Consider the following 26,715-nt stretch of genomic DNA (forward strand, 5'->3'; position numbering starts at 1 on the left):
ATAAGGCTGTTAAATAAACATTAATGTGTCCTTATCATTATAACTTTTAAAGAACTTTTTGATGCTGTAACAAAAATTTTGTGTTACTTCGTAAATAGTACATCAAAGAGAAATGACAGATGTGTATGTATTTAATATAGGACACTATTAAAATTACATCAATACAAAAATCATTATTTCCCTTATAAAGCCTTTTATAAAATGGAAATGCCACCAAGAATATAATAAATGAAATAAAAATATTTGTCATACGAAACATATATTGATAAATTAATACAAATAAGGAAGCTGATTTTTCGTTATATTTAATATCTATCGTCACAGATACGCGTCTCTGAAGCGGACGGTGCTTCGTCTGGGCGGCAAGTCTTCGTCACTGTCGAGAGCTGGTTCATATCCTTTGTTGACGTAAGCCCCTGACGGACGACCAGACAAGGAGATGTTCAGCTGAGAACAATAACACTTCGTGAAAATATATCGATTGCCCAAATTACACGTTATTTATTAATTGACAAGTAATGATAGGTTAATATTGTTTAAGTTTACTTTTCTTGGATTTACTAATTTCTATTTATTTAGGGAAAAAGGAACAAACACAAAATGTAAGTAACATATAAAATTAAATGGTATAGCTAAGACATCAATGGCAATAGTTTATACGATGGAATGGAGCTTTCGATATTAATTATATCTATGATTTCCACAACTTGAAAGTGACTGAGATATCCTCTTCTTTGTTAGCGTATTGTTGGACTTTTTTATTTCCTCACATTCATTTGTTTTCAATACCTATGTCAGAGTGTCACATACACTCACAGACCCGTAAGTACACAAGCGCTCATGTTTAAACACGGATTAGCACTCACACACACTCACACACACACACAGACCAAGCACACGCTTACTCACCGCACTCATGGGCTCGTCGTATATATATCCGGTAGAGTCTCTGCCAAGTTGAGACCGTCTTTTTTCAGCTAGCACGGAGTCGCGGCGCGTCATTAGTGCACGGAACGTAGCTCGTCGAGATGACGGACTACCGCCGAGAGATGGAAGGCGGGATGCTGTATCTATAGAATTAACTAATTAGTTGTAGTCATATTGATATCATTGAAGAAATATATTGAACTTAATTTCAAATTCTAAAATCGGTTCGCCTGTGGACTATGTCTATGTTTCGTTTATAATAACGTATATTAAATATTAATAAAGAAAATCATATACACAAATAGCTCCTTTAAATATGTAACTTTTAAACGAAAAAAGGAAATGATAAAGGATTTAAAATATAAAAAGTACCTGGACTAGCATTCTGTAAGATAGTGAGTCTCCTTTTGAAGTTCGCATCCAAATTTATTACGGTCTGCTTATTTTCTCTTGACCTTTCTAAGTTATGTAGCGTTTTTCGGCGAGTTACATCAGTAGTGTCTACACCTTTCTGTTCAATATCATCTACGTTTAATTTCTGAAGATCCTTAGCTATTTCTACAGCTCGCCTCTCGAATTGAGCGTCTTCTGTCACTTCATCAGCCTGCAACAAAATATCAAATCCTTGCAACGAGTTCAGAAAGACCAAAGAAATGAAAGACCACAATAACAAGACCAACTGGCAGACATTCACATTTCGTCTGCCCGTGATCACGGTTGCTGCAAAGTAACCGAAACGTCGGGAGTATGTCGTTTTCAAAATAATAAAATACGCGTAGTAATCCGAAAAATATCAGTTTCATCGAAATGATAGTTTTAAGAAACCGAAACGTCGGAATTATATGGTTAAAAATTACAAAAACCACCTAGTATCCAAAAAGCTTAGTTTCATTTAAATACTACTTTATTCGATATCTTCACAATTAAAAATAGAAATGTGTTTGATGTATTAGAAACTATAGGTTAAGCATATAAAAAGATTTTATCTTTCTGATGTTGCAAACTAAAATTTCATCTATCGTTAAGGAACTTTTACGGGCGTATCATTAAACAATGACGCCTAAAAACATCAAAAACATTCGGAACTAATTGTCTATAACTCACCTGTTTTGTGAAATACCAGTTCAGTTGGACTGTAGACAATAAATGAGTCAGTGTGCCAAATCTGTGGAATAGCATGCCCACGAACTGTACAATGAGTACAGAACCGAATAGGATCAAGAATATCGATCCAATAGGCTCCAAAAGAAGAAAGTCCTGTTCTATCCGTACCTGATAATGGTAGAACATTAATTAAGTGACCTCTAAAGAAGCAGTATCATTATCTCATTTTATCGAATTATTTTGATATGATAATAGCACAAATCTCAAAAACATAAAGTATTTCTGGGAAATTGCAACAGCATGGTTTGTGTTTCGTATTATTAGGTTTGAAAACATAGGTCTCCCCAAAGCACACCACAGAATTGGATCAGCTCTTCTGCTAGAATCTTTCCCCGCTAACTTAATAATATCACGTCCTTCCTAGCAACAGGGCGTAACCAAAAAACTTAAAAACTTACCAGATTATTTCCGTTGTCATACTCAATTTTAACCTTCTGACCAAATGGCCATTGGAGATGCAACACATCCTGTCTCAATTGTAAGAGGAAAATTAAAAGAACGAACAGAGCGTTCACCATAAAAAACGCAAACACCATTGTGTCGCGAAGATTTTTCAGATCAGTTGCAATACGTTCCTGAAATTTTTTTGCATTTTAGAAAAATAATGTTTAAGTTATTATTAATTTTAAAAGTAGTTTTTTGACAATTTATATTTACTTTTTCAAAACTTTTTAATTTTTATTTTGTTATTTACCTTTTCCTCTTTATTTTCATCGATAGGTCTTAGATACACGTCAATCAAATCTTTCCAGAATTCAGTTTCTGCTGTTGTAAGAAAGTCTACTTCTCCTTTTTGCAATGTTGGGTCCTCTATCCAATACGGGTTGATTAAATCATCTCTCTCCTCCTAAAAACAGTACTAACAATTAAGAATTTAAAAAATAATGAATAGAATACAAGTGATTAAAATCTTAACGAAATGTATGACAATCTAATTTTGACCTCATATGACATCGAAAACGAATAACTCCTGAATCACAACAACTGACCAATGCTATCCAGGAGAAAAAGTTAACAATGGAAAAATAAAATACAAAATATTAAAAACCCACCCGCGGTATTTCTGTCGAGTCCTCGCTATCCTCATACTCTGGTAGCACGGACAGTGTATCACCACGCAGACCCATAGAGCTTCGACGACGTGGAATCTTCTCTGGCTCTTGACTAGCACCCCTAAATTTAAATGGGAATTTGGCGAGTTTGAAATATGGAAGGGTGTCGTTTGATGTAATACTTCTAATCATGTTGTAAGAGGAAACAACTATAAATTCCTTCAACAATATTGTTAACTGTTTTATAATATTCCATTCAATAATTGAATGTCATAGACATGTAGGTAACATAGCTTATGATTTGCCTAAATTCTCGTTATTTAATTGAAAAATATATACGAAAAATAACTATATTTATACGATTGGTCATACACATAAATATAAATGTAACATAATCATTGTAAAAAAAATTGTTAAATTAGAAATTTAATTAATTTATGGATAAGCTCCTTAGTTCCAAAAATTATAGCATTGTCTTCAAAATGGTCTACATTTTCAATCGGTTGTTTGGAGAAGAAATATAAGGATAACTTTTATAGTTTTAATCAAAACTTACAGTGAGTCCAATCTCTTTTCAATTTTTTCCAAGTTGTGTGAAATTTGCAGTAGATGCAAATCTTCCTTATGGTCCTTAGGGTTAGTGCAGAGTATACATTTGAATAGCCCCGATATGCTGAACTCTAATGAACCAGATGTCTCCTCAGATTTACCAAACCATCTAGACAGAATGTTGGTGTCAATTTTCTTTTTCGTCTCTTCTACTGTTTTCTTTTCCATTTCCATTTCCTATAATTTTATTCGCCCTATAAGTAATTAATGTCGATTTTTTTTTAATTAAGGAACTGTAATTATATTTACCTTAAGTGTTTTCTTCTGGGCAACCTCACGAGTACCCCAGGTCACATTATTAAGGTTACATAGTGAATATATTATAAGCAACATGTACATGCTAGGTATAGTTATATAGTATATGAGAATATACATCAAACACGAGAACTCCTGGGGATGCAGAGCTGCTGTTATAAAGAACACTGCGATCGTTAATACGAAGAACATACTGGAGGGAGCAAACCAACCGTCCTCCACTATTTGGAGCGCTATACCCACGATCACCATCAACATGATCATCGCGTATATACATGTTATAAAATTGGCCAATTTCAACTAAAAAACACATAATATTGCATCATATATGGCTATTTTTACGAAATAACTAGGTTAGTTCAGAAGCTCTGTTTACCTGAAATTCGGATCTACACGTCATACAAACTACTAAGAATATAGATACGGGCACCAGATTCACTAACAGAGCATTTGTGTTACTTAAACCAGTAATGGCGTTCATGGCTCCAATCATCATGAGGAAGATTGTCCCGGGACCTAATATTGTAATTGCCATCAACATCATCTAAAATTAGGCAAAAAAATTCATAAGGATCAAGACAACAACATAAAAATCGATATTCAAAATTCTAATGCAGTAAACAGTGACTTATCACTGAGTTTTATGTGTAACCATATAATACGCTTATAAATATTTTACCTGATAGAGAATATATAGAGTTGATATATTGTCGTTAACTTTCACGGTTCTCTTGGAGTCTGCGAGCAGGTCGAATATATTGGCCATAGTTGAGGGTACCCATCTTCGACGCTGATTGAAGAATTCGTCGAAACGCTCAGGACAATGTGTGTAGGCATCAGAAGCTGCGCTATAGCCGACGCCATAACCACGCTGGAGAAGCAATGTGCAAAGCCAACGGTCCTCGCCTATATATAAACTGTATTAACCGATGTCTGATTTATGATATATCTATATTACAATGAAATTTTCTTTATTACTCATAAGATTATTGCAGCAAAAACATTTGAATAACCAAATATAGATATGTACTTTTCATTAAGTTTTAGCTCGTAAATGAAATATCAAAAATCTGGATTTAATGAGATGGACGTCATCACGCTCATCTTTGATCTTATTTGATCAAATTAATTTAATTTTACTAGGTTTCTTTTTTCATCGAAATCTTTAGTTTGGAAAATACAGTTTCACCCTTAGTTTCTCGGACAAAAGAGGGGGCTTTAATAAGGGTAAACGACAATTCCTGAATACTTTGGATAAAAACACATATCCAACCTTGATCAAATTGTACATAATGGCGCGCTTCGCTTGATGTTGTTGTATATTTTTTCATAACGTTGTCATCCATGATAGCTTTCCCTCTGAATAAAGAGAAGCATCCGGGACTGCAAAGTACGCAGCCTATCATATGTTCAGTCGCCTTTTGCAGCCAATGACCGATTGCATATTCAAAAACTTGGTACCAAGACATAAAACCTGAAGAACAATAAAACCCTTACTTTGCTTTAAATTAAAAAATGGGTGTTGCAGTCACAAATAAGCCACTAAAGTGAGATATTATTATTACTACATATTAAATATAACAGGATTTAAATATTTTCACGGTTTCAAAAAACCAGACAAAAAATATTTTCGTAAAAATTTCTTAAATTTCACAAAAGAAAATCATTACTAGCCTTCACCAATGGTTAGAAGTAAGACAATGCTAAAATTCTGCTAAAATTATTACATACAATCCATTAAGCTACTTTAAAATAAATTTCAATCACCATATATTTAAATTAATTTCAGAAATTGATAATACGTTGATTGGTCAGTGATTGCTCTGATTAGTGATAAGAAAATAATATAGAAACAATATAAATTTATATGTATTATTTTACTGCGTATAAATAGGTTCTGCTCATTTACGTTTTAATGTTATATTATATAGGTTGAAATTTAGACTCTGAAAGAAAGTTAAAATCGTATGCATCCATAAAGAAACTCTCTTATCGAGACGGTTTCTGTTGGATACTTAGCAGATCAAAAGTCTACCGAAATAAAGTGAAGTTATGGTGCCCTACCTCCATTTGATGAATTAAACATTTTAAATTATTTAAACGAATATATCCCTTTGGATTTTAATTGAAATATTGAGCTTGACATCTCTTTAATGTTAATCAATTGTGACTTGACTAATAGATTGATCAATTTAAAATATTTACGAAACTCCATATAATCCAGGTCAAAAAAGTTGTTTCGATGCCATTAGGTACCAAGAGAAGGTATAACAATTTTGAAAGTTTTACACTCTTAGATTATTTTTTTCTAAATTTAATCCAGATTTATATGGAAGAACGAAAGTTATAATTCATACTCAAAAACTCTAATATCTATAGAACATGCTTTTTTAAATTTAAACTTAAAGCTCCTCTAACACGAACCTGACCCAACAGGATGAATTCTGCCGCAAGCGGCGCCAAGGTTATGATCCTTTTTCATGAGATCTATCAGCAGAGAGACCGCGGATGGTTTGAAGTCGATATCTCCGTCCAATGCTAGTAAATACGTATTTTCCGCTATGACTTCCTTACGATCCACTGATAAAGGCAAATCCATCAAGCGATGTCCCAAGAAGTAATACATGTACATCACCTATGTACGTATTTGTAAATTAATTAATTATTATATGAGTATTTACAAATCTCGCCTATATTGTTTGTTACAACTGTTTGCGGAATTCGTTCAAATCAGTTTGTGTGAAAATGCAGGTCTCTTTTTTTAAAGAATGACTCCTATATATTGTAATAAATTTAAGGACCTAAAATACCACTTCATTATGTAGCATGGCATTTTGGGCCAAGACCAATGAAAATCTGTTACCGTAATTAAGGTTAAGGTAAAGTTTGAAGTGGAAATGTTGTAAATTATTGATATGTTATCAGGAAATACCTATAAGAATAGAACACTTATGATAATTTTGCAAATATAAGAAATATTGTCATCGTTCTGGCTTGTAAGAGTTTTCGAATTGTAATTTGCCAGAATAAATGTAAACCAAAATTGTATTTACACAAATGTTTTGAAAAATTAACATAAGCGCACAATTCACATATGTATATAAGTAGAAACAAATTTTTATTTTCTTGCAAAATATTCCTCACCTGAGACCACCTTTTTCTATGACGAATCTTGGATTTATCTTTCAAATGACATATCATCTTATTTTTTCCAGGTAATGTCCATTCTAATCTTCCTCCGTATGGCGTTGGGAACTTTTTGGGTGGCCGTAATCTTATATTAGCTAAATGGACTTCCGAGGCTGCTTCATCGATCACATCTACTAGGCATTTAACAAAACGATTGACCTGAGAGTCTTCCGAGCTGTGATCAGATACTTCAAATGCATCATCCATAAATATGTTTGCTGTGAGAAAAGACAAAATATCTATTTTAAAATAAATTTATATGTTATCAGATTTTTCGATGCATTTTACAGCAATTGATATTAAACTGGCTAAATAAAAAGCGACTCAATATTTTAAGATAACGTTGCTAGTAGGTACTTCCCTCATTTACCAAAGAGTTTATCTAAGTGAAATATTTCGTGCAAATGAATCACATCGCATTTTTTACTTTTATACTTTTACCGTCAGTAAAAATAGTATCAATTATTGAGTTTAAATTGTTATAAAAAAAAACTGAAGTTCTATAAACAACTTATAATAACTATTAAAAATAAAAATTATATTAAATTGATTCAAAACTAAATTTTTACATTATCCATTAAAATATTATGCACGTTTTGGGTTGTAGGGCTTTTCTCTTTACAGATTTTCCAGTAGCTTCCCTACAGTTGCAGATGTTACGATAAAACAAAACAAAACAAAATGTTTCGTTGCTCTAAATTTGTCATTCTAGGCCATTCGACGTTCAAAAATTTTAGTTTTAAAATTGTATACAATATACAACATTCAGTTTCAAGAATCTATCCCTATATTATAACGGCAACAAGTAAAATACACGAACAGGGTGAATGAAGCCATAACATAAAATATACATGAAAAAAACATAGAAACAACGCAGGACCTACTATGTTTTTATGTTTAGGGCATATACATTTAATAAGTTATACCTTACCTTCTAGTTCGTAATAATCAGGATCAACAATGCCCAGATATTTTTGAGCAACACGACGTGCGCTTTGGTCTTCATCCAGCCTCATTATAGATTTCAAAAATTCTATCATTTCCTCTTTCGTTTCATGCCACATTGTTGCGCAGATGAAGATCCTATAACAAAAATGTTGAAAATAATATAATAATAAGTAATATTACATTACATGCATTAAGTATATAAAACTATGACGGCTTAAACCTTGATAAAGAATCCGAAGGTTTGATATCTTTTGATACGATCTGCGAGCTGCCAATAGAGGTCTTACTACCTCCGTCATAATCATCCATGTCCTGAAAAATTATGGTAATATAATTTTATCCGCATGTGAAGATACCATTTCTCCAAATTAGCGATTTATATCGCTTCTTATTTTCTATTTCCAATGTTTTGATATTAGGATTGCTCGAATTATTTGATTTATATATTTTATGAAATCTTACATCGCCAGGTACATCCTGCTCGTCCTTGGTTCTGGTCAACAAGAGAGATTGATCAATCAATGGCCCACAGTACCAGGGCCTTTGGAACAACTTATCAGTGGCAGCGAGACGCTCACAACGTGGCACCCAGCAATGCATTGTCACCCAAGCCTGGGAGATCAACCAGAGCAACCATATCCACGTCATCTCTCGGCCTATGTAGTCCCTTAAGAAATATACTAAAACAATAAACTACTTTAGTAAAATTTAATCTTTTTTACGATTTACAAATCATTTATCCAGTACCTGGTGGTATTTCAAAGAACAAATTTTCTGGTATGAACGAACGGAAAGCACATGGGTTGGCATTTTGGATTCCGCAAACATATATAAGCAGATTAACGGTAACAGGTCCTACTAGATTGAGCGCAAATGTGAAACTGAACTTCTGAATAAGAATTTTGCAGGCAAACTTCCCGCAGATGTAGGCAAAATACGCTGTTAAGACTTGGATTAAAACCACCCATAGTGATGCAGTCGAACTTGCCTCTAATTCAAAACTACCTCCCGACATTTGATATTCAATCGAACCTTTATATAAATCTTGCAATATTGTTTGAATCTAGAAAAAAAAGGATTTCGTTATGCTTAAAAAACATTTCAATAGGAAAAAAATTGTCCTGATTTTACATGACTAATACTTAAAAATCTTACTTCATATACGCTGTAACTTCGTACTCCAAAGGCACTACTGGCGTGAGTGAAAAACGTTAAAGGATCGTCATTCTGAACTAATAATGAAATCAGTATGCAGATCATAAAAATGAATATTTTCCAAAGTGTTAAAAACATTTGGGTGTAATAGCGTGATTTTTTAATACCGTCGCGTATTTCGTACATATACATCATGGCAGCTGTGAATAAATGGTAAAATTATTATTATAGCATGAAAACATTATTGCATAATACTAACAATATATTATTTTTGAATACCTGAATTGTGTCTTCCCCAATAAGAAACAAAATTTTCCCACCAGCCTAAAGAAATAAATATACATGCAACTGGAATACACCATAGAACTGGGTTGCCATCAAGAAGAGGCCATACGACAAAGGCGGTGGCTTGAGCAGATATTGCCAAAACATCAATCACTAGCATTATAGGATATCGAGGTTGATTGTGGTCCCTACTGAATGCATTTAATACAGCTGGTACTATGCATACAGCGTTCATTAACATAGCTCCTTTCACGACATCCAGTTCTGGCAACACTAGCAATAATAGAATTGCTAATCCAATAGTGCTTAAGGTCTCAGTAAGCAAAGCCTAGAAAAAATTCTCTATAGGTTAACTTAAATAGCATTACCTATGTGATATTATTAAATAAACAAATTCTATATTATTATTACGTCACGGCCCATTTGTTGTATTATCGATTTATGTTTTGTCTACTCACCACGAAAAAATGTGCACGACATGGTTTTACGATTGTTTTAAAAAAACAAATCCTAGCACTTCTTAGGAACAAGCCTAACTCGGGAATTCCGAAAAAAAGGAGCATTGCCCATAACCAGGCTAGACGCTCATCTAAAGGATGAATTGCTATAAACTGTTGATCCAGAGCTGTTAATAGAGAATAAAAAATAAATTATTGTGACGTAAAATAATACACAAATTTCTATTTGTCATTATTTCTTTACCTAAAGCTCTATTGCAGTGGGTGATATGTCGACCTTTTTTTAGCTGTGAACTTGCAAAAAGCACCAAGCCTTTTGAAATAACAGAAGCGCCAAGAACACTGACAAATATAATTATGTAAGCCAGAACTTTAAGAAGTTTCACGCTGTTATCGATCCAAACAGTGGATACCATTGAACCACTCTCCTTTTTCACAGGGAGATCCCGAAATAGATTCCATCCTTTTGCTTCTTGTGCTGTTCTTTGGCTGTTAAGACAATAATAGAAATTCCATAGTTATTTTTCCAATACCACACCATAGTCATAAAACGACTGCTACGTATTACTTAAAAAAAAGAAGTATGTCTTTTGTCCATGGAAAATCTTTCTATTATGCACAAAAAATTACGTCATTTATATTTTTATTGCCCAACATTTCGAACAACTACATGGAATATATAGAACAATATCAAATCATTGATTATATCAAGTGGATTATACTGAAAGTACTCAGTAATAAAAAAATTGATCAAAGATCATACTCTAGATCATCAGTATCATCAAACAGCGGCTGGAACTCCGCGTCAGATTGATCACTGTCATCAGGAAGTCCTTTAAAACCCCCACTGGATTTGGCCATCACTCTGTGAATATTTAACACACTATGTTTATCCACAGATAGACGTAAGTGCGATCAATACCATGAAAAACTATTCATTGATTGAAATCTGAGATATTTATATCGATTTTTAATAAATAAAAATATATCGAAAAATCTAATCGAGGCCGAATAAAGGATGCAGTTTAAATAATACTAGAGTATCGATGTTTATTCGTTTTAATTTTTGTTTAAGTCAAATTAAAAATAATACTTCAAATACTTAAATCTGAATCCATGCAGTCTTTCAAAGAATAAATTAAAAATGTGGAACCATCTAGAAGACATGAAACTTCACAATTATGTTTTACAGATCGCGCCAAGCATTGTACAGGCTTATTGATACAACAATAGTTGGATTCACATCAAAACATAACTAGTACGTGCCCTATTATAAATTGTCTACTATTATTCATAAATACCGGTTATCAAAACGAAGTAACTAAAAAAAAATCGAATACTTGTCACAGTACATCCACATTAATAAACTAATTTGAATAAATAAAAAATTTCAATAATATATGAATTAGCACAATAATTATATGCTTACAATAATATCATTAAAAATATTCTTCATATCATTGATACTCCCAATGATATGAAATGTAAAAAAGCACAGAGTAATGACATACCTTTTAAACGGTATAAATCACAAAATCAACATCACTAATAGAATCACAATAAAAACTTTTTTGTAATTCAGCGCAGCTTATTTCACGTGTTTGCACAAAAACACAATGCCGATATAAAAATAAATTATTATTGTTATTCAGTTATAGCGTCATCATAATTATTATCACTGATTAGCCTATCAGTGTTTATCAATAATTCCTTATCGGCGACCGTGATTTCTTCATTACAAAAGGAAGCGATACTTAAAGTATATTATTATCTAGTATTTTTTTAAGTAATTTTTCACTGATAAAATCTAGCGCGAATCGCAAATAACAAATACATGACTTAATTGCTATTTAAATATGAACAAAAATTTTCGGACTTTAATTTGAAATTTTTTTTTAGATTGCTTTAAATTTATGAAATATATATAAGCACATGTAACTAAAAAGATTTTTTCAATTACTAAGTCATAGCATTAATTTTCTGTTTCACTGCTTGTATTTTTCGTAGTTGAATAATCTTGACCAGTAGAATAGTCCATGGCATCTTCCATTTTATTAAAATTTCCCATCGCAACCTGGGCTATAGTGTCAGCTATGCTAGCGGCGCTTGAGTATGAAAGGGTTGTCGGAGTTAGCTTCTGGACATCTTCATCCATCTTCCGCGGCTGGCTGTAGTCGGCCGGATAGTCAGGAATCGTCGTCTTCTTAGTCAATTCCAACATTTGATTCAAAAATGGATCACCCCCAACCCTTGGCGAGGAGCAAATTTGAGGGTATTCTGGTAGTTGTGATTCAGATAAAACCGACTTAGAAGTCTCTGATTTAGACGAGCTCACGTCCGGGTGTTTTATGGGATCGTGGGAACTACTTTTTGTTTTATTGATACTTCCAAAATCAGGGGGCAGATAGTCCTTAGATGGTTTAATGAGGTCATGGGGACTTTTCATTAACATGTTCTGATCGAGACCAACTTTAGACGGGATCGGACTACTACTTGACAAAGGCTTCATTAATGACTCTTGCATTTTAAGCAAAGAAGGCGACAAAAACATGTTATTGGCAGCCAGAGTGGATTTCGACATTGGATCTGGTATTCCTAATATACCAGCACTAGAATATTTACTAGCTGAAAATAATGCATTGGCTATATCAGCCGAACTCATCATAAGGTTAGAGGCGATGCTGGCTGGTATAGGGGCGACGGAAGTTGTACAACTTGTTGAAGTCGTAGTAGATGTTTTCTCATAATTAACCATACTATTCGATAGATTTTGCAAAGAGGCAGCGTATGAAGGCAAATCCGGGAGTTTGCTTGAAGATAATGTGGATGCTAAGTTCGAAGATAATGCTGGATTAAAGCCTGTTAGCATACTGTTAGCAGCCGCTAGACTCTCTAGACCTGATGTACCTAGAGGTAATGGCATATTCGTAGATCCAAGTCCTAAAGCCATACTAGTTAACATATCCAAACCGGTTGGATATGTTGGGGGAAGGGAAGGAGTTGTCGATTTAGAAAGTTTAGAGGATGTCGGTAAAACGGGTATATTAAGCGGTGGCGTCTCAAATTTATGAGGGGAAACTGAACCTATAGCCGAAGAAACATTGATTGGTGGAACTCCAGCCGGTCTACTCACCATCTGTTGCAGTGTGCTAACTGATGGGAAGTTAGGTATGGAAGTGGATTGCGGTTTAGATGCGGGAATCGGTTGTGGAACAGCCAATAACGCATCTAAATCCATCTTATCATCATTTTCTGACGAACAACCTAACTCATCCCTTATAAAATGCCATAACAACCCATCACTTTGCTCTCGCGGGAATTTCGGAGTGAGGGTACATTTTAATTTATCCAAATAAGTGATATCAGGCTTAAAGTTATCCTTAAAACTGACTAGCGAGTCGTCAGCGAATGTGCCATAGTATTTGATGCTTTTCTTTATCTGTTCCATAGCGTGAGTTGATAAATGTGTATCATGAATCATATTGTATTGCAAAAGAAGAGGTTTCGGGTATTCTGTGGGTCTCTGTTCTGGAGGAGGCATAACCCAGAAGAATGTTAATGATGATTCCATTACAGGACTTTCCGGATTGTAGGGTGCTGAAATTAATAGTTATCAATAATTATTATCAAAAAAAAAATACATATTATATTTTAAGATCATATACTGCAGCAGTGCAATACATTTTTTGTGAATTATGAGAGCAACTTACAACAAATAACTCCAATACAAGGAATGTACGATATTTCTGTAGGGCCCCTCATTTTTATCTGGTATTCAAGTTGATTATCACAGTCCCTAAGACTGGGCATGGCCGGGTTGGTTGGGTGAGAGTGGTACCAGCCTAATAAAGACAACCCTAACTTTTCAATTTCCATTTGTATTTCCAACTCAACTAAAACCCTTGGTCTCGAGTCATTCTTGCTTATCAAGCAAGGGAATGTATGAGTGATTGAGACATCTGTAAACAAAAAGTCAAATTTTAATTTTCTAAGTACATATATTTTCCAGTAAAAATTTTCAAAAATCTAATGTTTTGGCCACTGCCAAACCTATGACAATTGTTCCATCTATTTCCATTCATACTAATAGTCCTGCTATTTACTTTCTTAAGTCAAAACAAATAAACAATCCATCTTCCGATATTTATAATATACCAGAATCATAAATGAGACATGACACAAACAATAATTACATTAAGTAAGCTCTTATGATCATTTCATCTCTTATACATCAATAAGTGTCTTTAAATGAATTCCAATCAATTTTATACTTTGGAATTTGTTGGACAACAAAAACTTACTATGATTATTCAGATCCCATGTACCAGCCAAATAGCCATAAACTTCTTCCTTTTTCAAATGACAATGTATATCTAGTATCAGTAAGGCATTGGAGTTAACTGATACTAAAAACGGCTGAATCTTTCCCGCTGTCGAGAATGACACAGCTTCAATCAGCATGTTCGCATCACTGAAAGTCCAATTGCATCATCAGTTAATATATAAAATTATTCATATAATTTAAATTGCTGTCAGCCACTTACTGTTGCATCATTCTATTGGGTACAGTATTATGTTTCATTACAATCCTTTGCGGGGGAGGCTCAGGAGGACTTTCCACCTCCATTTCTGTTTCTTCTGAAAATAGCAAAAACAAATTTTTTATTATATATTCTATATTCGAATATTTCTACTTAAACATAGAACAAAAAGAGTAGAGTGAAGAAATTAGACCTTTACTTATTGAAAAATAGTTTTACACGATGGAATTTAAATAAAAACCAATAATTTTCGAGAACAATAACATTTAATACATACATATGTGTGAGCAAAAAAGTTAATAATAAAATCTATGGCGAATACTTTAATTCTAGATCATCTAGATGAATTATCTTAATGAAAAATGAATTAATTACCATCACTATGCATGTTCTCCCTCTGTAGTTGTTTCTTTCTTAAATAAGTAGCTTTAATGGTATCCAATTTCTTGCCTCTGTATTTCACTGATGCCCACCCGCATCCCGATCTTTTGTCGGGGTTAATAATTCTCTTGCAGTGAATGGCCCAAGCAGACGGTGAACAGAATATTGTTTCTGTTTCATGTGATTTTATTTTTCCATCGGCTTGTAAATCACCAACAAACTTTTGACCCTTTAACATAGAAAGCCTTAATGCAACATCTGGTACTAATTGATCAATTAATTTTTAGATATAAATTCAAATTGTTTGTTCTAAATATTCAATAAGATGTAAATACTTTATTTAAAAATTTTCTGTAGCTAAGTGGAACTGGTAAGGGATTTAAGCAAAATAATAAAATACATGCTAATAATTTGAGGTCTATCAAATGACAAATGCCAAAAAAATTGTGATATTTTATCTATTTTAATTCCAGACTTATATATGGAACTTCCACCATTCTTGCCTCTTGGTGGTGCAACCAAGTTTCATACTATGATATTATATAGCTGCAACTGGTGAAAGTTCTATTAAAAATGAAAAACGATAGAGATACAAAAATTTTACACAAAATTCCTTTATCCTATTAAACATCAAAAGAACATGTCAATTAAATTATTAACTTGGTATACTTCTATAATAAATATAGAAATTGAGAAAAGTAATGATTGTTTTACCAAATATTCTATTGTCATAGCAGCATGTCCGGGTTCTAACATTTTCTCTTCCAAAAGCATTTGCAAAGTAACACCTCTTCCTGGCATACATTTGTTTTCAGGTTGTGCTTCTGACTCCTTTAAGAAGCAAAATAAAACAGTTAATTAAAATCCATAATTTATTCTTATTTATTTAAACACTTGTTTATAGTATCATAGATGATAAATACATAATTTATACAAAAATAAGTCCATAACATGTCTTTCGTTTTAATTACAAAAAATCGTGAAGAAATCTTATAAAAGATATACATCATAACAATACCTCATCAGAGAACTCTTCACCACTGCCTATTTCCTCTTTTTCTTCATATGTGGTTGGTTTTGCTGGTTCACAAACCGCTGGTACCGGATCATTTTGCATAGGTTCATCTTTATCGTTGATGGTAGGAGCTATGACAGCCCCAGGTTGCTCATTGTTAAATGAATTGTTATTAGACATCAGTGCAGCTGCCAAATGCGATGTTTGTAAATCCATTATAGACGCTAGTTATAACTTAAAAGTATTTTAATGAATGTTACATATCATACACATTTTTATTTTAGGCTTTGCTAAAAATTTAGCTCTTTGAAATAATGACTTAAAAGTATATCTTTACGAAAAAATAGAAACTTTTATAAGCCTATTGTTGATATTGGCATCTGGTGAGTGGTGTCAACTCTGAGTACTCATGTGTCAAATATGTATATATAATTTTTTCTACTTCCAAAGTACACAACACAATTCCATACTGCCCCTTTGCTACATCTATTTAAGAATATGAGTAAGACTTTATAAAAACAAGAAATCTATTGTTTTATAAAATCGAAACAAATTCTTTATGCAGTATCATAATTTGCTTTCTATGAAATGAAAGCTTCCGAATTTCAATTATGTGAGCGATTCCTATTTGTTCTTTATTGTTATTGACATTGTTTGTATGCAACAGTGGTCATAAAAAAATAGTTTTGTTACTTAATTTTTATTATTTAAGTAATTTTCACTATATTCAGTATCCTAACATAAAGCTTTTTGTTTTATGATATATTTTTATTTCGAATCGATATCAAGTAATAATATAAAAACTATATAAAATGTTATTAATAAATAATAAAAGTACTTTATTTCAAAATATTTAGAGCAATCTACATATATTTTATTTAATAAAATTTTTATGTCTAGAAATTTTTGACCAAATATTTTCATTTTCCTTAAAATTTATTACTCGATTTAAATTGTCTAGACCAATGAAATCGATTGAAAAAAAAGTGAAAAGTGAAAACTGTATCTAGTACTCAGTTACTAGGATAGTATTAACATTTTATTGAAATGTATTTTATTTTTTAAACTTGACCCTGATGAAAGGACAGTAAAATCAGTCAAAGCTCGAGGTCAGTGTTCTGACTTCTGACTTTTGTGAAGAAGTTTTTAATTGCATTTTCCAGTGAATTATAAATTGGTTTTTGTATTGTACTGTAGAGAATAAAATAATAGTCATTAGCAGTAAAAGCAAGTGTTCCTCTTTAAAGCGTAATTAAATAAATTTGTTTTCAACGAATCTTGTTATTATGGCTATTGTAAAAACTCCGGTACTCAAAGTGATTTTATGCGGCGAATATGGTGTGGGGAAAAGCTCAATATTTCGACGATTTATTAACAATACATTTTTACCGAATTCTGATAGAAGGTCTACTTTAGGATTAGATCATTTCGAAAAACTTTTCCATGTTGGGGACAAAGATGTCAAGGTTATTGTTTATTTGATTATAAATAGTAAACTAAAACTTAATTAGACTTTATTAACATAAATGAACAATATTCAGTTACAGCTATGGGACACCGGTGGCATGGAGAGAATAGCATCAGTTACTTCAAGTTATTATAAATATGCCGAGGCAGCTGTATTAGTTTTTTCTTTAGATAATGCCTCATCATTTCATGTACTCAGCCAACATCTACTAGATATAGTTACTTATGCTGAGAATGCCAAAATATTTTTATGTGGTAATAAATCAGATTTAGAAGGATTGTGTCCTCAAGTAACAGATGCTGATATAGAGAACTTTTGGTAATACAAATTTTATACAGAAATGTGTTTTTATATTATAAAATTAAGAATATATTAATTATGTGAAAATATCTCTTGTTATTTCAGTGAACAATGTCACAATTTGATAAGCAGTACATATAAGACATCGTGCAAAAGCGGGAAAGGCTTGGATGAGATGTTCTCGGATATAGCACATCAGCTGGTTGAGTCAAATAGATCCCGGATTGAGCTACAGAGACTTGACCACAACAGCTTCAAAATAACCCATCCCGAACCCCCCGACGAACCCCCATGTAGCTGTTGATTTAATTTATACATTTCATATAATAATTATCATTATTTTGTAGAGCTGAATTATCATAACAGTAATAATTTTTTTATTGTCAATTTTCAAGCTTTTTTGTCATTACCTTTGAACAGAGATGATTCTTAATTATTTGTATCCAATATTTCAGTCCCTAAAAAATGGCACTGGACTCTATATTGTAGTTGCATTTTATTTTTTTAATGACAATATTTTTAATATATGTCATATTAAATTATTTTTCTTATAAATATTGTGTGATTGAGGATTTTTTTTCTCATATTTTTTTATGATGATGTTACAAACGTCCTGTGTAACGGGTTGTGTTGAATTAAAGTTACTACATTAATTAACTTCTCATTAAAAATTTATTGTCACTTAACCTTACATATTCTCTTTTATTTGACATTTATAATGGAACACTAACTAAGGCCTAATCTGTATTATTTATAAGTTTTGTATTTAAAATGAGTCTAAACTGCAATGATAAAGTATTTGTACCAATGTCTCTATGTTATTAAAAAAAAAACTGTATAACATTTGAAATAGCACAAAATTCTTTCTTCAAATAATATTTTGTTCCATTTCCAAATCAAAATTAATTTATAAGATTTTATTGTTATTGTGATTTGAAGATACATAATCTTCATAATTTCTTTATGTACCTGAAGTATTTTAGTTTTTATTCTATCTCTCTCTATTTTTGTTTTTTTTTTTTTTGCTAATGAATAATTAAAAACATATTCACTGTAAGGACAGGCTTATATTATAAAGTGCATCGACTGATTAAAATTTTGATCATTTAATAATGTTTACACGCGATTGATATTATTATATAAAAATAACTTATATTTTATAAGCTAATATTTGTTTGTTGTACCCTAAATGATCAAATGGTAGCTTTAAATGTTGGCCAAATGTATTGACAGTGATGTGTAAAATACATAGGTGTGTATTGTGAGAGTAGTGAGTCACAACAGCATGATTTAATCAATAAAATATTCACAGATTTTTGTGTCATTATTTTGCATTTATAGTTTTTTGTTTAAATAATACTTCTTTATATAATTATTAAGAGAATATAAAATATGTTAAGAGTTGATTTTCTAAATTAATTCTGACATCGCAATGACTCAATCGGAATGACATTCATTCTAAAATAATATTGTCTTAAAACACGTGTTATAGCATAAGACTTATTTTGTACCCACGAAACCTAATATCACCATATTTTTCTTATTTGACACACCTAAATTCTCATAAAAACGCGTCACCCAAATAGCTTGTTATATGAATATGCTAATTGCTTCATATCGACATTGTTAACATACAAGGTTACGGAAAGAATGACTAAACTCCCTCTGTTTTCAACGTCTTTATTTTATCACTAATATTAAACATTTTCATACCCTTGTGAATATTGAAACGTCTAGTTTACAGTAGCGTGCAACATTTTTATGGGCATAAAGTATTCGTAAGATTGTATCATTTGTCTTTTTTATCTTATTTATTTAAAAGTTAAGATAACAATCTAAATCTATAACATCTCTTAACGCGTTTTATCTATTTATAGATTGATTTATCACTTTTATTATATATTTCAGCAGAAAATAAAATATACATTTTTGTAATATAACAAAATTTTTTGAAGAATGAATATATTTTTTAACATACAATCTGTAATAATCTTATTGACTAGCTATAAAATGTATTCGTTCGTTTGATCTCTACATATATTGAAAATCGAAATTAATTTGAGCATACAAATATTGAAAGAAATATATTAACATACGGGACATCATAAAATTAAATTTAACAAAATAACATTTGAGTTATAAACGAATTTTGAAGCAGTGCTTCAATATGATTTTTGATAATTATTCCTAACATTTTATTTTTATAGCCAGATCTTTTTCTACATATTTTTATAATAAATTTCGTGGTTAATAATGGTTATTTAGTGCTGAGACCATTGAATGTTTTTTAAGTCGACTCCCTCTTGTACCATCTCCCAGAGAGGACTCATTTCTCTCAGCCTTTCTACATGTCTTATTGTTTTTTCAGCTGTGTAATCTACTTCTTCAATCGTCGTGAACCTTCCTAGTCCAAATCTGAAATTAAACAAAAATCATTGCAAGCATTGGTTTTATAAAGAATATATAATAATATATATTATGCACCCACCTTATAGAACTGTGTGCTAAATCTTCATCTGCACCGATAGCTCTTAAAACATATGACGGTTCGAGAGACGCTGATGTGCAAGCAGAACCACTTGATAGAGCCACATCTTTCAATGCCATTAGCAATGATTCACCTGTAACCAAGAAGTTTAGAACAATGTGGTGCAATATATCAGTTAATTGACATTTTTGTAGGTGGTAGAGTCTGGCTGTGGTCAAATTACTGCAGTTTGGTTGTGGGCTGGCACAATTAGGAATGTAACACCCTCGCACAGTAAATCGTCTAAGAAGTTAGTCTTATACGGTTTCGTTTAGTCCGATGAGTGAGAGCCGGGTGACCTTTTCCCACTCTTCCTCTCCCTCCCACAATTAAGTATGGCAATGCGTTCCCAAAATTACTTTGCAGATGTCCATAGGCGACGGTACTACCTCCATCAGGTATTCCGTCTGCTCGTTTGCCCCCTTTGTCATAAAAATAACAATTTTCTTTAATTAAATAGAAACTGACCTTCAACATATGCAAATGATAAATTGATGCATCCCGGATAAGTCTGCTTTGGATCTCCATTTCTAATGACATGTGATAGTTTAGAGTAAATTTTATCTAAGAATCTTTGGGCTAAAGTCTCCATCCAAGCATGATCATAAGCCATTTCATGCTGTGCTAACTCACAGGCTGCACCTATTGACATTAAAAATAAGTTTTCTTGAGTAATTGTATTTTATTAAGATAATTGTAATAATGTATGTATTTAAATAAAACTAATATTTTCGGATTTACTACGTCGTTTTAATTATTTTAACTACACAATGAGATATCATAATTAAAAAAGCATATTAAAAACCGAAAATATTGGTTTTATTTCAAAAAATTCTCATGAAAGAATTACATCTCATGATGTATATATTATTACCTAATCCAACAACTAAAGGTGTAGGTACTGTTCCACTCCTCATACCCCTTTCTTGGCCACCACCGCTTTGGATTGGCTCAACACGAACTCTTGGACGACGCCTGATAAATAGAGCTCCAACTCCTTTTGGTCCATAGACTTTATGACCAGAAATTGACATAAGGTCAATATTCATGCTATTTACATCTAATGGTACTTTGCCAACTGCCTGTGCTGCATCAGTATGGAAAAATATCTTTTTGCTTTTGCATAAAGCTCCAATTTCACTAATCGGTTGCATTACTCCTATAAAAAATATTTTTATTTCATTAAATATATATCAAAAACTGTATTTCTAATAACCTCAAGGAAAATTTATTACCTATCTCATTATTGACAGTCATAATAGACACTAAGCTTGTTTCAGGTGTGAGAGCATTTTCCAGATCTTTCATATTGATAATTCCATTTGGGCCTACAGGCAAATATGTTATTTTGAAACCTTCTCCTTCTAAAGCGCGACAAGAATCCAGTACACACTTGTGTTCCTAAAAATTACAAACATGAAAAGTTAATTTTATTATTGTAAAAAAAAAAATGAGCAGTGGAAAAGTTCATACAATTTGCGTGGTCACAATATGCTTCTTTCTTGGCGCATAGAAATGAGCAACCCCTTTGACAGAAATGTTATTTGATTCTGTGGCTCCAGATGTAAATACGATTTCCTTGGGGTCAGCGCCAATCAAACTCGCAACTTGTTCTCTAGCTTTTTCAACTCCTGCTTCACTCTCCCAACCATAGGCATGTGTTCTAGAATGTGGATTGCCATGGAGGCTGACTAGATATGGTAACATCGCATCAAGGACCCTTGGATCCTAAGAAAAAAATTATCGTTAAAAAGAATATATAACTTAAATCGTTTGATAGATATTAGATTATCAAAAATATAACACATCATACCATAGGAGTTGTTGCTTGTGCGTCGAAATAAAGTGGTCGACCGATTTCTTCATGTTTTAAAGCAAATCTTTCGTTTGCTGCAAATACTTTTTGGTTATAATAAAATACAAAATTACATCACAATATACAGTGTAATAAATAAATATTTACCGGAATCTGATAAAAATTTCTTTCCTTGTAGAAACACGAGAAATGCATTTTCATTCTGCAATGGTTTAAGCTGTAAACCTTTTATAAGATTGGGCGCAATAATTTTGGAGAATCGAAACATTATTGGTGATATTTTTTTTACTTTTTAAAAAATTAATTAGTTTTGAAAAGTTGACAAGTGACAAGTGCTAGGTACTGCTAAGTGACAGTACTACTTGCAAAATGCTAAACTGACAAAACGCCATAGGATAAAAAAAAAACTAACAGAACAGATCTTTTATTATCTAACTTCCTAAACATTATCTGAAAAAGACAAAAAATAGTAATAGAAAAAACTTTACATCCAACTTTGCTGTATAAAAAATTCGAGTGTGCCCATGACGTAAGAATACTGCTTGTTTTTATTCAATATTTTTATTTAAATATCTCAAAAGTTGTTTAAGCTAGAATTGATCACTAAAAAGAAAAAACTAAATCGTAACTCATTATATTGTGTGGACTCTACATTTTAGCAGGACTATATCCTAATAATTTTTATGAAATATAAACTCATTTACTTGTAAATAGAGTTAAGAAGTTTATTTATGAAATTGGTTTGCTTATAGTATTATAAAATTTTAGGTTTTTGCAAAGATTAACCCTAATTAACCGGAATAGGCACATTAACACTAAAAGTATAAACTTTCAATTCCTAGTTTATTGTTTTAAAAGGGTCAATAATATAATAACAGTATACATTTTCCTAGATGTGTTGGAGATCTTGTAGATACAGAATCAATAATGTAATACTAAAATTAAATTTTATTTAATAAACTATTACTAAAACTTGTTTCTGGTAGACAGAAATACTTTTTTTAGAATCTAATACTTTTTTAATATAGTAAATTGTGCGATTTGCAAAAAAAAAAGTATTGAGTTTAACATCACCATAAGCAACGAATTGCACAATGCATTTGTTTTAGTTGTGTTATAGAGTGATGTCAATTTAATTTGAGGAATTATAATTTTTGTTAATACTGACAGAAACGCTAATAGTGTTATTGAAATGAAATGTAATGGTGTTTCATATTAATCATTCTTTTGGCAAATAAAATGACATAAATGTTATAAAATTATTTTGTTAGAGATTTTTTTAAAGATTTTAATCAACATTTTTTTTATAAGATTTCATTCAAAAATATCATCATAGATTAATAATGTTCTTTTTGCATCTTTTTGTGGAGCAGGCTGAGTATTGCGCGCTGTTGCTGAAGGTGTCCAAGATCCAGGCTGTGGGGTTTTTCTAACATATGAAACGCGCCATCCTTCTTCACATCCCTCGAGTGCAGAATGAGCATGAGTTGCCATATCAGTGGTTTCAAATGTCAGATACACCCTAAAAAAAAATTATGTTAAAATTTTTAGTTTCAATATCACAGACCCATACTCTTTATTCTTAGTCCCTGCTTACTTTTCTTCATCTGGCTCTTGGGTGAAAGTAAATGGTTCAAATGATGCCAAACGCCGTCTTAATAGCTCTTCTGTGATTTTACTGCCTACAATTTGTAAAGAAGTAGTTTTGCCACTACTATTCGATGACTCTCCAGGACCTTGATTTCTGGCTGACTTTTCTTCCCTGAAAACATTTTACTTAAACATTTAATAAAAAAAAAAAAACATAACAGGAGTATAAGATATAATAACATTATTAAAAACAAATTAAACATATAGCATACTTTTCCCTTGCAGTTACAAAGGAGTCATATAAGTATTTAACTCTGGCTGATGCTTTTTCTTCAGGAGGTGGTGGTTCTTGTGAAGCACTGAATGGTTGATAAGATGCAATTCCACCTGCCGCTCCTGTTGAACCACTCAACTTGCGTTCTCTGCCTGTTAGAATGAAAGTAATGATAGTTGTATTACCAATTAGAAATTTCAAGTTTATGTAAACTGTGGTCACCTTATGAAAAATATCTCAAGAAATTACATTTACACTTAATCACCATGTATAAATAAATATGTGCAGTACATAATTTTCTCATTTCATTTTAAAGTAAAAATTTGGTAAGTGAATACTTTTGGAAGATAGTAGAGGAGGAAGTGAAATACAGCTGTAAGCTTTAAGTTTATTACTTTTTTTTCTTAACTTGAGTAAAAGTTTATCGGGTAAGTAGATATATGTTATTATTAGAGTTTAGTGGTCGTTACCTGCTCTTGGTCTCTTGAAAGTTGCATTTTGTGGCTGTGGGGGCGGACTTTTGATTGCTTGGATGGCTCCGCTCTTAATAAGTTTGCGAGCAATTTCTCGAGCATCACGAGCCTCAGTCGGCCGTTTAGGTAATATTGGCTTTTCTGGTTCCTGTTTTGGTGCTTTGAGAGCCTGAAGTGCTTTCTTCTTTTTCTTCAATTTTTGATATTTAGCTTGAAGCATTAATTCTTCTTCAGTTAAGTTTGATGGAAAATGTAGATAAACCATTTTCGATATGGTTAGAGTGAAGAATAAATAGTAAAACGAAGTTTGGGTATTAGATATTTGTTTTCTTAATGATTTTTAAAACTCAATTATTGTTGTTGTTTGTTTAAAATGTCCCCTTCATCCGTGCAAAGACGTGCACAGTATATTCTGCCAATGTCAAACTCAATTGGAAACTATTTATCAAACTATATTGACAGCAGATTGTGACATTGACTAATAAAGGTTTAGAAAGTATATAGGTATTAGGGTAAGCTTTATAGTGCTTTAATTTTTAAGTTTTTTTTTTAAAGTAATTAAGTATTCAGTACAATTTGTGAGGTTTCTTAAAAATATATATAATTTAAAAATATTCATAACTTTTAATCATAAAATTTATTTTTTTACAAAGAGCAGCCATATTTTTGATGAATTTGACAATAAGTAAAATAAATGTACAAAATTTTAAACCTGAAATATTTGTATAAAAAATAAATGAGAATTAAGATGTCTTTAGTTTTGTACATATAGTATATAAAATAATTTGTTTTATCTTTGGGGTGGCTCTGGAATGATACAAGTATCCTTATTCCTTCATGGTAATAGAATAAAAGTATAGCTATATTAACACTATCCTCGGCACTGAATCAGGAATTAAAGAAACGATAAAATATTAATTTGATCGTAATTATTTCTTATATTTCTGAGATTTCTATAGACCTTGTTAAATTCTGCAATTTCCTGTAATATTAATTTGTTCCGACAGTTTTTAAGAAAACAAGTGTTAAATATGATATTAGTATTGTCCTATAATCTACTCATTTTGTATATAAATAAATAAAAGCTGTACCTATTAAACTGTTTTTTACATTTTAATAGGATAAGTCTGTTACGATTTGGGATAGTACTATCAAGTTATTTAGTAAAAACTTAAGATTTTAGAAGAATCCTCTTTAACTTCAAAAAATTTAATATCAAAATCTAGGTAAAATTCAGGAAACAAATGACGTTATGTATTTATAAGAATAGAAGCTACCTAATAATGGATTCTAGGAAAATGAAGTTGCAGATATTGCTGACTCATTGTTGTCTTTGACCATTATAATCAACAAAATGACTCATTAACTATGTATGCCTACCCATTGTAATTGTTGCTTTACAGTTTACACTATATATTGACCCCGCATGATGCAATTTAAGCATTCAACTTTCGCTGTGCATAAGAAGCGCGTTGTCATCAATCTTAGCCTTATTAAATAATTAACTTGTGTTAAAATGGCTCGTGATTCCATATATACACTTCTTGTTTTTACCGTAATCTGTTCAATCAATTTTACCGTGGCATTTCCAAGAGACAGCAGTGTTATTAGAACAGAACCTCTGACGAGTAATAATGACGATGTTGCGTCAAAAGTGAAAGAGATTTCGCCTCAAACAATCACTGTGTCGGATTCAGTAAATGGTAAGTAAATGTTATATTGGTTTTTTACGTAAATGTGTAATCAATAACTTATACATGAAAAAAAATTAGTGACTGTTATTGTTTATAATACGGATCATGAAAATGACTCAGCACCTCTTATATAAAAACAATTGTTTATTTATTTTTTTCCACTATTACTTACTGAATGTCGTTAAGTTTATTTTTCATAATAGTATTTTTATTTCATATTACAAAATAATAATAAAATAGTCTAGGCCGAAATAAACCATATTGGAGAATATGGAACGATAAAAAAGTGAAATTATTTTAAATTTGTAACCTTTGAATCTTGAGATAACCTTTCATTGATTTTGGGATTTATGTACATCTTTAATAGATAGCTTGTTATACCTATATATATTAGAATTAGATAAAATACAGGGTTTAATATTTTTATTTCAGAATTTAAGATACCCGGTCGTATAAGCTGCCCGCATGAGGAAGCTACCGAAGATCCGAGCTGTTTAGAACATTGCCTTCCTAAAGGGTATTCTTATGGATTGTGTGTTAGCCATATTTGTAGTTGTATTTAATTTTACTAGTAATAAAAAGAAATGACATTAA

General features: G+C 31.7%; 6 protein-coding genes across 6 annotated transcripts; 2 read left to right on the plus strand and 4 right to left on the minus strand.

Moving 5' to 3' along the window:
* Window positions 1-242: 242 nt before the first annotated feature.
* Window positions 243-11,665, minus strand: LOC116779467 (chitin synthase chs-2-like). Its single transcript, XM_061522306.1, has 24 exons — window positions 11,554-11,665; window positions 10,806-10,907; window positions 10,287-10,531; window positions 10,043-10,209; window positions 9,579-9,912; window positions 9,300-9,499; window positions 8,892-9,207; window positions 8,607-8,824; window positions 8,365-8,456; window positions 8,128-8,279; window positions 7,152-7,414; window positions 6,432-6,642; window positions 5,281-5,481; window positions 4,687-4,913; window positions 4,384-4,551; window positions 4,002-4,307; window positions 3,700-3,929; window positions 3,144-3,264; window positions 2,786-2,938; window positions 2,490-2,666; window positions 2,032-2,199; window positions 1,300-1,531; window positions 910-1,070; window positions 243-447 (listed from the first exon to the last, which is right to left on the minus strand). Exons 2-24 carry the CDS (start codon window positions 10,901-10,903, stop codon window positions 319-321), a joined length of 4,569 nt encoding a protein of 1,522 aa, XP_061378290.1. The 5' UTR covers window positions 10,904-10,907; window positions 11,554-11,665; the 3' UTR covers window positions 243-318.
* Window positions 11,086-16,378, minus strand: LOC116779468 (MPN domain-containing protein CG4751). The gene is made up of 7 exons (XM_032673760.2): window positions 15,983-16,378; window positions 15,679-15,795; window positions 14,959-15,193; window positions 14,587-14,680; window positions 14,344-14,513; window positions 13,753-14,001; window positions 11,086-13,639 (listed from the first exon to the last, which is right to left on the minus strand). The coding sequence occupies exons 1-7, from the start codon at window positions 16,193-16,195 to the stop codon at window positions 12,015-12,017; spliced, it is 2,703 nt and encodes a 900-aa protein (XP_032529651.2). The 5' UTR covers window positions 16,196-16,378; the 3' UTR covers window positions 11,086-12,014.
* Window positions 16,379-16,963: 585 nt separating this feature from the next.
* On the plus strand, window positions 16,964-19,061 carry LOC116779469 (ras-related protein Rab-2B). The gene is made up of 3 exons (XM_032673761.2): window positions 16,964-17,445; window positions 17,521-17,765; window positions 17,853-19,061. Exons 1-3 carry the CDS (start codon window positions 17,266-17,268, stop codon window positions 18,049-18,051), a joined length of 624 nt encoding a protein of 207 aa, XP_032529652.1. The 5' UTR covers window positions 16,964-17,265; the 3' UTR covers window positions 18,052-19,061.
* A 350-nt stretch (window positions 19,062-19,411) lies between these two features.
* LOC116779682 (cysteine desulfurase, mitochondrial) lies at window positions 19,412-22,442 on the minus strand. The gene is made up of 8 exons (XM_032674080.2): window positions 22,238-22,442; window positions 22,088-22,164; window positions 21,748-22,002; window positions 21,510-21,675; window positions 21,149-21,433; window positions 20,743-20,916; window positions 20,236-20,368; window positions 19,412-20,162 (listed from the first exon to the last, which is right to left on the minus strand). Exons 1-8 carry the CDS (start codon window positions 22,356-22,358, stop codon window positions 20,009-20,011), a joined length of 1,365 nt encoding a protein of 454 aa, XP_032529971.1. The 5' UTR covers window positions 22,359-22,442; the 3' UTR covers window positions 19,412-20,008.
* Window positions 22,443-23,339: 897 nt separating this feature from the next.
* Window positions 23,340-24,860, minus strand: LOC116765281 (negative elongation factor E). The gene is made up of 4 exons (XM_032654719.2): window positions 24,425-24,860; window positions 23,953-24,106; window positions 23,688-23,852; window positions 23,340-23,612 (listed from the first exon to the last, which is right to left on the minus strand). The coding sequence occupies exons 1-4, from the start codon at window positions 24,690-24,692 to the stop codon at window positions 23,405-23,407; spliced, it is 795 nt and encodes a 264-aa protein (XP_032510610.1). The 5' UTR covers window positions 24,693-24,860; the 3' UTR covers window positions 23,340-23,404.
* A 980-nt stretch (window positions 24,861-25,840) lies between these two features.
* Window positions 25,841-26,715, plus strand: LOC116779616 (uncharacterized). The gene is made up of 2 exons (XM_032673999.2): window positions 25,841-26,130; window positions 26,554-26,715. Exons 1-2 carry the CDS (start codon window positions 25,944-25,946, stop codon window positions 26,682-26,684), a joined length of 318 nt encoding a protein of 105 aa, XP_032529890.1. The 5' UTR covers window positions 25,841-25,943; the 3' UTR covers window positions 26,685-26,715.

Source organism: Danaus plexippus, chromosome 2, assembly GCF_018135715.1.
Source record: "Danaus plexippus chromosome 2, MEX_DaPlex, whole genome shotgun sequence".
Classification (NCBI taxonomy): Eukaryota; Metazoa; Arthropoda; class Insecta; order Lepidoptera; family Nymphalidae; genus Danaus; species Danaus plexippus.